The sequence below is a fragment of the Doryrhamphus excisus genome, chromosome 4 (genome assembly GCF_030265055.1).
Source record: "Doryrhamphus excisus isolate RoL2022-K1 chromosome 4, RoL_Dexc_1.0, whole genome shotgun sequence".
NCBI lineage: Eukaryota > Metazoa > Chordata > Actinopteri > Syngnathiformes > Syngnathidae > Doryrhamphus > Doryrhamphus excisus.
In genome coordinates, this window is record NC_080469.1 from 4,605,129 (window position 1) to 4,618,070 (window position 12,942).

The 12,942-nt window shown below is 42.1% G+C and overlaps 1 protein-coding gene across 11 annotated transcripts in view; it reads right to left on the reverse strand.

The window, feature by feature from the left end:
- Positions 1 to 478: 478 nt before the first annotated feature.
- Positions 479 to 12,942, reverse strand: part of fbrsl1 (fibrosin-like 1) — a 331,766-nt gene continuing 319,302 nt past the window's right edge. For 6 of the 11 annotated variants that reach the window (XM_058069504.1, XM_058069503.1, XM_058069509.1 and 3 more), the window contains 8 exons: positions 12,567 to 12,638; positions 11,031 to 11,060; positions 10,669 to 10,740; positions 9,626 to 9,758; positions 8,507 to 8,590; positions 5,930 to 6,013; positions 4,953 to 5,211; positions 479 to 3,177 (listed from right to left, as the gene is read on the reverse strand). In XM_058069504.1, coding sequence (XP_057925487.1) covers positions 1,878 to 3,177; positions 4,953 to 5,211; positions 5,930 to 6,013; positions 8,507 to 8,590; positions 9,626 to 9,758; positions 10,669 to 10,740; positions 11,031 to 11,060; positions 12,567 to 12,638 — 2,034 coding nt within the window. In that variant the 3' untranslated portion in view covers positions 479 to 1,877. Of the gene's footprint in view, positions 3,178 to 4,952; positions 5,242 to 5,929; positions 6,014 to 8,506; positions 8,591 to 9,625; positions 9,759 to 10,668; positions 10,741 to 11,030; positions 11,061 to 12,566; positions 12,639 to 12,942 lie in introns of all 11 variants that reach the window. The other 5 variants (XM_058069502.1, XM_058069507.1, XM_058069505.1 and 2 more) reach the window with 5 other exon arrangements.

The following is a 12,942-nucleotide window of genomic DNA, read 5'->3' on the forward strand; positions in this document are numbered from 1 at the left end:
GATCTAGTATGCTTTCTGTGCGGGTTATTGTGCTGTATCTGCTCTATAGGAGCCCACAAGTCAATACAAAGCAGGAAGTCCATGGAAAAACTGCAGATTCTGAAAGATCTAGTAAGCTTTCTGTGCGGGTTAATGTACTGTATCTGCTCTATAGGAGTCCACAAGTCAATACAAAGCAGGAAATCCATGGAAAAACTGCAGATTCTGGAAGATCTAGTATGCTTTCTGTGCGGGTTATTGTGCTGTATCTGCTCTATAGGAGCCCACAAGTCAATACAAAGCAGGAAGTCCATGGAAAAACTGCAGATTCTGGAAGATCTATTAAGCTTTCTGTGCGGGTTATTGTGCTGTATCTGCTCTATAGGAGTCCACAAGTCAATACAAAGCAGGAAGTCCATGGAAAAACTGCAGATTCTGAAAGATCTAGTAAGCTTTCTGTGCGGGTTATTGTGCTGTATGGAAAAACTGCAGATTCTGGAAGATCTAGTAAGCTTTCTGTGCGGGTTATTGTGCTGTATCTGCTCTATAGGAGTCCACAAGTCAAGACAAAGCAGGAAGTCCACGGAAAAACTGCAGATTCTGGAAGATCTAGTAAGCTTTCTGTGCGGGTTATTGTGCTGTATCTGCTCTATAGGAGTCCACAAGTCAATACAAAGTGCCAAAAATGAGCCTAATAGGTCCCCTTTAGGTTTTTTTTTATTAATCTATGAGAGCACCAAAAGCAGAAAAGTGACCCACTGATGGAACATTGACTCAATATCCCATGAACACACCACGATGACAAAGGACATGCAGCAAACGTGTGACATTAGGTCCAAACTTTATTCCGTACATTTTAAACCATGAATGTTCATTTTTATTTTGCACGCCTAAAACTCTACTTCTTTTGTATACAAGAGTCTAAGAAAAACAACTGCACATAACCACAGGTTTGACAGAGAAAGTCCTTTCGACGTCCACTTTAAAGCGTCTCTCTTTTCTGTCCGGGTCTGGTCCAGTTTATGACTTGGAAGTCTTTTCATGATTCCATTGTTATTTCATTGGTAAATATCAACATAAGCATACCCCAGTATCACCAGTATCACCAGTAACGCCTTCTCCAGGAGATGTCTCTAGAATGACATTTCTGCTTTGCATAGATTGCAGATGATCCTTCTAGGCTCCCTCCCAGCATCCATCGCTCACATCCCCTGAACCGGCTTCTCTGCCTTAATATTCAACACATATCGGACTTAAGCTTGTTTTTTTTTTTTTAATTCTTTTATAAGAAATGGTTAAAAAGCCTAATAAATTTACACATTTCGCAGCAAATGGATATCAACAGGTTATTTACATTAGCTTTCTGTACAGAGAGTGAACAAATAATATATATCGGACTGCATATCTCAGAGGCAAAACTAATTAATGCAACGCTGTACACCGTCGTTAATGAAGACGTCCTGGTACCATATGAAGTTAAATGATTGAAGCGGGGGGGGGTCCAAATTTGGGTCTATACACTGTGCCATAAGCGACACGACACAATCCATGGGGATAAATACTGTAAAAGATGTGACAAATGCACAAATGACATCAAATTTATAGAAATGATATCTATACACAGAAGAAGGATAGCAAATGTACAAACCTATTTCAGAACCTCTTTTTTCACTTAAAACTGAAAAAAGGTTATTTGATTAATATATTAATAATTATCAAATATTTACGGGTGATATAAACAGACACGTTATTTGTCTTCTCTTGACATTGCTCAAACCTTTAAGTCTGCAAAAAATATTCATGGCGTGTGCTTCATCGGACACTTTTTTACAATCATACCCTTTGCTCTTCTCTGGTGAAGAGGAGTGCATTTTGTTCAGAGGGCGTCTCCTACCAAGCTACCGTGCTTCTACCTCTTTGGGGTTACGAGATGGGGAGTAGTCCCGTGGGTCTTGGGTGGTGGTTAGGGGTGTAGTCCTCCTGGGGGAGGCTGGCCTGGCACTGCCGGCTGGCACAAGTGGCGGTGGGGCACTGAGGGCAGCGGTTGGGGGTGTTCTGTTCAGAAGGCCGTTGTGCCCGGTGGAGGGGCTGAGTCTCGGGTAGGGCATGCCCCCAAGATGGGGCATAAATGGAGGCATGTGCGGCAAGTGGCCTTCCATTGGGGATTGGTGGAGCTGATGGAGGCGTGCTCGGTCGAGCTCCTCGCGGAGGTGGAGGCGCTCTCGCTCCTCCGCCTGCTGTCTCATCCTCTCGTGCTCCCTGCGTACCTCCAGAAGGTGCTCGTGGTGAGAGTAGTCGTGAGCTTCCCTCTCGCGGTAGGCTCGTTCTTGTTCATACATGCTGGGGAAGCGATGTCCTTGCTCGGCTCGAAGCTGGAAGTCCATGCGCCTCTGCAGGTCCAGGCTGCGGTACGCCTCTCTGAGAGGATCCCAAGGGAAAGCCGGGTGGGGTAGACGCTCTCTTCCTGCAAGTGGACTCACCCCCATGAATGGAGCCATGCGAGCCCGATCGAGAACATTAAGGCTGCCCATCTGAGGCATGGCGCTCATGGAAAGCGGCAGCGAATGCGCCATGGGGACGCCATGCAAACCAGGAGCCGGGATGTCGCTCCCGCGTGGGGACGGAAGAGGATGCTGCTGGGACAACGGAGGATGGTGGTGGTGTGGGTTTCCAGGTTGGGTGATGGTCGCCGAGTGCAGCTGCGGAGGTGGTTGGGTGGCTGGCTCGGAACTCACCACCATGACGTCCTGTTCCTCCTTCCTCTCCTCCTTGATCTTCATGTCATTTTTCACCTTGTGGAGTTGTTCCCCAATGGGAGGTTCTTTTCTCTCACTGTCTTTCAGTGTAGGCGGGGGCCCACCAGCCATCTTCAAACTCTGCTCATTGATCACTGTCTTCAGAGAGTAAGGAGAGGGAGAACGTTGAGCTGGTTTGATGGAGTCCTCCGGAGATCGTTTCTCTAGCATCTCCTTGCCAGGCGAGCGGCTCTCTTTTATCTTAACGTCAACCAGGGTGGAGTCTCGATGGCGTTCGAGTAGCTCTTTTTCTGCCTCGCGTACCCGATCGACGCTGCCACTGTGATGGCGTCCTGAATCGCTGTTTTGACTGTTGGAACGTATCAAGCTGCTGATCTGGTAGCTGACCGGCGCAGAGGCTGGAGATGAACGGTTGGAGTGGCGGTTGCGTTCCACCGAATCCCTGTAATAATAAAACCGTTGTGTTAGTGACGCTTTAGGATGTCATGTTTACTGGAGACTACTGGAGACCGGTAGCGGGTGGTCAGGACCAGCAAGGTCTTTTCTGCTGGCCTGAACATTATTAGAGGCACTGACCTACATTTCCGTTTCCTTACCGTCTATGATCCTCATTTTTAGGACACAAATATGTTTTTTTTCTCTTTACCGTCTATGTGTTGTCATGTTCTCAGTGGTTAGCATGTTGGCCACACAGTCAGAAGATCATGAAGACCTGCGTTAGAATCTCTGTGTGGAGTTTGCATGTTCTTCGCGTGGGTTTTTGGGTTCCTCCAAAACATGCATATTAAGTTAATTGGTGACTCGATATTATTCATAGGTATGAATGTAGTATGAACCACAGACATCTTTCCAGTCAGGATTTGTCACTGATCACGTATTTATATTATATCCATTATATATGGATTATATAAAGTCTGCACATTTGACATTACTAAAGAACACTAAGTTGTTAGTTTATGACTACATATTTTTTGCCAATTTATATTGTATTACCTAATATCTGTTACCTGATTTCTAAAATCACAAATACTTAAACTTGCTTCAAACAACTAAAATAATGCATAAGGCTAAAAATAACAAATTACCTAAAAATGTCATCCAATACTTCTCTACAAGAGAGGAGAAATATGATATCAGGGAAGAACTAAATTTGAAACACTTCTATGCTAGGACTACGTTAAAAAGCCATAGCATTTCAGTATGTGGAATCAAACTATGGAATGGATTGAGTAAGGAACTCAAACAATGCACAACGATGAGCCAATTCAAGAAACAATACAAGCAGTTGATGTTTGCAAAATACAAGGATGAAGAGTCTTGAACCAGTCATGATGTGCTATATATATCACTATATTGACACTTACTATGGTACCCATTATGTCATTGGATGGTCATAGCACCTCGTACTTCGGTATGTGATAATTTCTTTTAAAACAAAAAAAAATTAAACTACATTAGGAAAGCAGGAAGTGAACAAATGTAACAGTTACTGATGAAAATTAAATTAAATTAAATACTTAAATTATATTAGGAAAGCAGGAAGTGAACAAAAGCAACAGTTACTGATTGTAAAAGTACCAGATGGAGGGGTAGGATTTAATAAGCTTTGTTTCTTCCTACTCCTTTTGGATATGTGGAACTGTGAACTGATTATGTGATGCATTCAATTGTAATCTGATGCATGTTCAAATGAAATAAAACCATTACCATTACCAAATCCGATAAAATTAATTTCACTTCTCATCTACCACTGTGTTTGTCTGTGATATGATATATTATAACTAATATTGACAGTTACTATGGTACCCATTATGTCATTGTATGGTCATATCACCCCCTACTTTGGTACGTGACAAAAAAAAAATATTTTTTATTAATTATATATAAAAAAAATCTTAGGAAAGCAGGAGGTGAACAAATACAACAGTTACTGATTGTAAAAGTACCAGATGGAGGGGTAGGATTTAATAAGCTTTGCTTCTTCCTACTCCTTTTGGACATGTGGAACTGTGAACTGATTATGTGATGCATTCAAGTGTAATCTGATGCATGTTCAAATGAAATAAAACCATTACCATTACCATAATAGCATGTAGTAGTCCAGATACCATGCAATATGGCCTCTAAGGGACTACAAGCAGCATCAGGGATCAGGAAATTAGAGGAACCTGATTGGATGCTTAAGTCGACATACCATGACTTTTCTGTATCGCTCACCTATCTTTATCTTTCTCCTCTTTTCCAATAGAGGAGTCTCTTTTTTCTCTTTCTCTCTCCCTTTCTCGTTCCCGTTCCCTCTCTCGCTCGTGGCTATTGGCTGAGCTGCTCCTCTCAGCGTCGGCAGTTTTGGGCCACTGCGGTGGAGTGGGAAAAGATGGCGGTGTGCGTCGGAGTCTGTTCCAGGTGTCATGTTGCGGGCTGCCAAAGGGGGGCAGTCCTCCCGGGCCCTCCTTGTTGCCAAACATACTGCTGGACCCTGGAAGGAAGGTGGAGACAAACATTGGACCTACTGTGAGTTAATTTTGCATTTTTTTTTTTTTTTTGGTGAAGTAAAAGTAGAAAAAGCTCAACAACAAAAGCTGCCTTTGTCTTTTTCTCCGGTGGTTTGCTCACTGAGGCTGTTTTGAAAGAATTTGAGGTTAATGCCATTTCCCCCCAGGATATGAAATACTCATTTGCCTTTTGATAAGGACTTGCTTTCTCTGCACTGGATGATTCATTTGCCCCCCCAGAGCTGAGGGCTGTAGGAAGCCTTAGATTTCAAGGCACGTCTATTCCAATCACATCCATTTTCACGACAGGACTGATTTGGCACTTAAAAAATTGGAATGGGTGAAGAGAAAGACGGAATGGCAGGCTGCGGGGGGGGGATAGAGACACCCCTCCATGGCGTTACAGACGGCGCTTGTCAAATAACTCATATTTGAATTGCCACCAACAGAGAACCTGAGAGGGCCTGTTGGCAACAGCCAAGCCAGATTAAATCCCGTCTGTTGGCAACACAATGGTGGATGAAACGGCACCAAGAGGAAGGTCTGCTGCGGCGTGTTGGCTAGCTCGAGCTTTGGGTCTTGAATTTTTCTCCTCCCCGTCTATCTCTGCCTGTGGTCTAACCCTACTCTGTTATATTACAGACCACAAGGGCCACACTGAAAGGGCGAGCGTTGGAGGAGCAGAGGGGGGCCAGCGCTTACCAAGCGAGGGGTTGCCTAATCCTCCGAAGGCACTGCTTGAAAGGTTGCCGAGGCCGCCAAAGGAACTGGAGCGACTGAAAGGATCTGCAAAATGCCAAACAGGGATTAGCAAAAAAAAAAAAAAAGGGTGCGGGGGGGGCGACCCATTCCACTCTGCTTTTTTCTTACAAGCGAGCTGTGTTTTGTTTAGCGCTGCCAACCCAACTCTCTGCATCCTCGTACCGCAGAGGCCAGGCCTCCTAACGGGTTGAGTGTCCGTGACCCTCTGCCCGGGTTAGTAAAACTATACTGCTTAAGGGGAACAAGAGCTGCTGGGAACGAGCAGAAAAAGAAAGCAAGGTGGCACAGAAGGGTATGTTCACACTCGTTTCGATTGGTTCCGCCGAGCAGAAAATGATCCATGAACATTGGGTTCATTTAGCGTCCATCATCTTTGAACAAAAGCTCAACTTCCAGAACAACAATGCTTTCTGCTGAGCTGCCAGAAAATGGATGAATCGGGAGGAAACAGTTATTCAAATGAGAATTTATAACCCAATTTCAGGATACCCCGTTTGGCAAATGCAGACATAATCGGCATTTTTCAGCATTTAGATGGCTACAATGCTAATTTACACTGTATGGGCACACCGCAGTGCAGAACTCTTCTCAGTCTCATCTACGAAATCCTTACAGAGATTTATTAGATTAGATTCAACTTTATTGTTATTATAAAAAAATGCAGTTAGCATCCAACCAGAAGTGCAATTTTATAAGTACCTTAGTAAGTAAATGTAGAAAAATGGACAGATCTATGTAAAAAAACTATAACAGGCTATGACTATAATACAGTGAGGATATGTACAGGGATATAAATGACTATAATATGGCTATTGCAGATTATACAGATTATAAACAGTATGCACAGTATGGATGTGACAATATATAATAACAGTAATATGTACAGTATTGCAATGAAGTGACTAGAGTATGGCTATTGCAGATTATATAAATTATAAACAGTATGATCTATGAATGCAACAAGATATAACAGTATTATGTACAATATTCCCTTCTTAGAATGACATGTATTCATAGGAGCGTTCCATTTGTAACCCAAAAAGTCAATTCATGTAGAATAGTGGACTAGGCTGGACTGCACATGTGCAAAAAACTGATTAAGTCAAATTTGGAACTATAATAATGTGCATTATATACATGTTATAATTATTTTTGATAATACACTGTGCCAACAGTTAACGTCAAGTAACAATTCATTCACTGGCTCATTGGATCCCATTTAAACCTTTAAGCCTCAATATAAATTAGTTATGTTTGGGCTTTTAATTACACACAAAAATGCTGTTCTATTATGTTTACAGTGCTCATGACACCAAAACACTCGTACGACGCCCACACATGTACGTCCCCAGTACATGGCACCTTGAATGCACAGGTTGCACGCTGCACTCATGATATATAAAAGCTACCAATTTTCGACATACGGTGAGCTGCAAGCATGCAGGCGTTCAGCTTGTTGACATTTCTAAAAGACAACCTTCACCTCGTCAGATGTGTCAGATGCTGGTCTGACCAGCATACCATGACATGGACCTCCAGACCAGCATAGACCAGCTACCAATACGAAAACACCACATATGATGGTCTATGCTGGTATAAGCTGGTTTTTCCAGCAGGGTTTCTTGCAGATCTGTCATTTTCATGACGTAAAAACACATTTTTTTACTGGATCTATTCTATGAATCTTAGAATAATACTATGGGGTTTCATTCCAGGGCTAACTGGCCTTTATTTTCCAGTTGTCGGCAAACACAAACATACTTGTGACTATTTGGTTGTGTGTCACATCATAGTTCACACAACACGATATCAGTGAATGTTTCATGTGAATTGTGTTATTGTTGTGAGTATATCACTTTCCTGGCTTTGCTGTGAGCTGATGGCTACCTGTTGAATGTATTCTGGTCGTGACATCACAACCAAGATGGCATCGGTTCAGGAAACTCTTTACAGGGTGTGTCAAAATTACCACTTAGTTTCATAGTTCTTTGTTATTCATTCATTCATTCATTCATTTTCTACCGCTTTTCCTCACGAGGGTCGCGGAGGGTGCTGGAGCCTATCCCAGCTGTCTTTGTGCGAGAGGCGGGGTACACCTTGGACTGGTCGCCAGCCAATCACAGGGCACATATAGACAAACAACCATTCACACTCACATTCATACCTATGGACAATTTGGAGTCGCCAATTAACCTAGCATGTTTTTGGAATGTGGGAGGAAACCGGAGTACCCGGAGAAAACCCACACATGCACGGGGAGAACATGCAAACTCCACACAGAGATGGCCGAGGGTGGAATCGAACCCTGGTCAGTTCTTTGTTATTTCATAGTTATTTATCTTTCACAGCAGTACGACAAAAAATGTTTTATTAAGTGGGTACTTTCATTTTGTTATTGTTTTTTTTCAAAGTTTACTGAATGTCATGAGCACTTTAAAGATGACTGCCTAACTGGCAGAGTGTGAAAGTGATGGAAAGGAAGAGGAGGTAACGACTGTTTAACATGGAATTACTTACACTTACCAGCCAAATGGCTAGGAGGCAGAAAGCCGCTGGGGTGGGGGGCGGGTCCATATGGAGAGGGGGCTGGATGGCCTGATCCTATCAAAGCAGAGAGGACATTAAAATTGTTATTTTCGGATTCATCAAATTTTGTTCTTAGGTCTGTTACGTGGAACCTTGGTCAGTGTCATTAATCTCTTCAAGAAGGTTCAACGCTAACCGAAATATACTCAAACCAAAGTGCTGAATTACTTTGACAAACTACAGAGTCAACCACTGATGACATCATAGATGGACAACGAAGCTGACTTGCGAAGCTCTTCCCATGTCTCAGCTAGCTAATAGGCGGCTAAGAAAGACGTTTGGTGATAAAAATACCCCAAGAACAAAGTTATACTCATTGATAAGATGTTTTAACACAACAACACACATGCCGTATTGTATGCTAACCGGAAAATGTACTCAAACTGAGGCCAAATTATGGCCCAAAAAATAAAAAAAATACGCGAACCAAGGTTCCACTGTAGTTAGCTTTGGTCTCGGTAGCTAGGTGATTCCACTGTGCAACATTAGAATGTATATATTGGATTTAGATCATCATGTAGCATTTTTATTTGCATGTTAAAAATCACTAAACAATTGATCAATTACCAAAATAGTTGTCGAGCTAATAAGCTGCTAACAAAGACGTTTTTTGATAAAAATACCTTAAGAACAAAGTTATACTCATTGATAAGATGTATTAACACAACAACACACACGCCGTATTGTATGCTACCCGAAAAATGTACTCAAACTGAGGCCAAATTTTGGCCCCAAAAAAATAAAAAATATGCTAACCAAGGTTCCACTGTAGTTAGCTTTGATCTAGGTAGCTGGGTGATTCCACTGTGCAACATTAGGAATGTATATATTGGTTTTAGATCATCGTGTAGCATTATTATTTACATGTTTAAATCACCAAACAATCGATCAATTACCAAAATCGTTGTCAATTAATCTGGTAATCGATTAACCATCGATTAATTGTTGCAGCTGGATATGAATACATTTACATGACAACATCACTGATGATTCAAACTATGTGTCCTGATGTCCTTTCACCTGCTCAAGGTGCTGAAAGACCCGACTGACCTGTAGAGGAGAAGAGGGGTCGTGCAAGGTCATGAGGGTATGGGAAGCCCGGGAAGACGCCTGGAGCTGGGGGTCGGCTGAACAAGTCTAGCTTCCCATTCATGTCTAGTTTGTGGGGGTCCAGTTGCATTTGCTGTATTTGGGTAAGGCACAAACAAGGAGAAGAAAAAGTTAGCTTTCTCAGTAACGTGCCAATCTTCTGCCAGAGAATGAATTCATAAATCATGCTATTTTGCTGATAAATACAGCCTGTTATTAGTCTAAAAGTATGCATATTTGGCAAGCATATTTCGGCACGTTTTGTACTTAAAATTAAGCATTTTCAAGCAGAAAAATTGCTAAATGGAGTAAAATAAACACAAGGCATTCAGGAGACACATTCAAAGGCAGTTTTGATCAAAGACAGACTGGCTTTTATTGCTAGTTTGAATTGTCACACAATTATCGCACAATAATCCCTAAAGTTGCGGCACACTAAAACTCAACTCTGAACCCCAAAAATCAATTCCAGTCTGCTCTCCACTCAGCTCCCCGGGCTGCGAAACACATTTACAGCAACACACATGAGCATGAGTCTTATTTACGGCTGAAATTTTCTCTTATTGTGTCTTCAAAATTGGGTAACACGAGTGTAAAGGTGACTATAGGGGTGTTAGTCCACATCTGGAGGGCTCTAATAATTAAAAAAAAAAATTCCATTCACGATTAAGGAATCCTAATTCGCGGTCGTTTCTGGAACCAATTAACCCCGATAAACGAGGGGATTACTATATTCTAAAACAAGCAGACGACACACCCATCTCCATCTATAGCACATAAATGGCCGCACCACACTATTTCAGTGGCTTCAGTGTTTATGTGACAAAGCTGCAGTAGATCCGTTATTTATTCTACTGTTTTCTGTCAATTAATCCATGTAGTGTGCATTTTTATTCAGATGGTGTAATGTAATACCTGTTTGCATTGGACAAATAATGTTGGCAATTAATGTGTAAACATCTATTTTTTTTTTGTGGCAGCAAAACAGTTTTCATCTCACGCACCTTCATTTTCTGCTGGTGGTGGTAGATCTGCCATGCGATCTGGACATGCACTGCGCACCACTTGCCAGGTTTCTACACATTTAGAGAGAAATCGATGTTAGCCAACTGGCTTTGAAAGGGAACACTAAAAATGGATGCTGGTATGAACGTCTGGCCAAACTACAAAGTATGAACTCATCTTGGCTTTCAACGATGCGATGGATGGGTAATAAAATCCCTTACTTTAACCCAGAGACATGAAAGTTAACCTTAAATGCAGCCATCTGCATTTAGGTAGTCGTGCTTGTTGTGGAATGTTTGACTCTGTGGTCTGGCCAGAGACATGAAGCTTTATAAAGGAGAGAAACAAAGCAGCCACTTACTCTAACATTCGTCCTGAATGGATCTGTTATCTGTGTAAAGAAGCAGACAGTAATTATCACCTATCCGCTTTACAAAGCAGGGGATTCAAACATCACATCACGGTGTTTCCCACAGGAGTACAATCTATTCGTGGCAGTGTGTTGCCTATAATTTAACCGGCACAACCGGCCATGATGCATGTGCATGTAATGCTAAGAGTCCACCGGGCCGGTGCCAGTTGGTGCCAGTTGAAGGTATTTGCTAAATTTTGCTAGCTAAAGATAAAAGCAAACACATAGTCTCACAAATACAGTGACAGTCTCACAAACGTGACAACTGACAGTTAAGGTGGAAACATCCAGTACGCATATGACAGCTTTCTTTGCAACAAAAGAAAAAAAGATGCCTTGATGCCCCAGCGAACAAACGAAAGCAGAAACACCATGAAAGCGGTTCAAGCAAGGGCAGTGGCGAAAGCTGATTGGTCCAGTACTCCAGCCTCTTATATGTATATGTGTATAAAAGGCCGGGCAGTGAAAGGAAGGGTGCTTTTTTTGCAGCTGCGCTGTAATAAGACCCGCTTACTTGTAGGTATACAGGGACTGCAGATAAGCCCGGACGTCTGTGTTAGGTATTGTTGTCAGGAATAAACCATCTGGTTCTCATTCTATTATTTGGTTCTTGAAGATTCCCTTATCCTCTATTCGAAACCCACTTAAGAGCCCTCAGGGGGAGGATTTCTAAACAGTTCATGCCAGTTCGCGACAATGCAATTTGTTGTGGTGCCTAGTGTCGCCAATAAGGTGCCCAGTGGCGTGCAGTGGCTTAAACTGCCTCCCAAATGGCTTGTGAATGGCCCGTAATGGTGGCAAAAATTGAGTTTGGTGAAGATTTTTTTTCAAAATGTTTAAAATCTTCATTTCGCCACTTGCATCAAGCAATCGCCGCAAAGTGTCCATCAAGTGGAACCAAATGTCGCAAACAATCTGTCTATTGGAATACACTGGAATGTAATAGCGCCACAGATAGAGCCACTATACGGCAATTACATAACCTTTATATTATTATTATGGACAATGTGGGTGACAGAAAGTGAACAAAAACAAGAAAAGGAAAACAAATATGTCTACAAATACAAATCTTTATGCTTTTTTGGTTTTTTTTTTTCATGTCACAAGCAAGATGGACATGCTCATTCCATACTTTCATGTTCATTTCCAAAGTGAACAAAGAGATGCCATGAATGGATTTCTAACAACAAGCTACATTTGCAGACAGACCACTTATAATGTGTTCATGAGTGAGGGCTAACAGCTATTTGTAGTGGTCCAAATGTATTTGGATGAATTTATCCCAATTCTTGCAATGGCAAAACATGATGTACAGGTCGGATATATGCGACCGACTGCTGCTATATGATCAGATACATATCAGATTTATATCTGTATACGAACAAGGCTTGAGTCCAAGAGTCATAAGAAGAATTTCAAAGCATCCATAAGTCTCAGACACATGTTTGCATTTCAATACATACAATATCTGATTTGGATACTTACCCGAGGATCCTTCTGGAGAAGTGTGTGAGGTACTGTTCCAGGACGTGCTGCAACATCAATGGGGTTGGATGCCTGAAAGATCACATAAGTTCATTAAGTTACGTGGAAAAGGTTGCCATATGAACAGTTGAATAGAAGTGTCTGCAGTCTGGATTTGAACATTGCCAAGGTTGAGGATTGTCGCACATCTTTTGGAAGGCAGCATAAAACCGAATCGCAGCCTCACCATGTTTAGTCATGACTCTGGGCACCAGCAGGAGACCAGTACCTGAGCATGTCAGAGCCCGAGATGGTTTATGTGCCTCTAACATGTCAAGAGGAAGGCAGTGCAGAAACCTGAGTACTGGACTAATATGATCATATTTTGTAGTTCTAG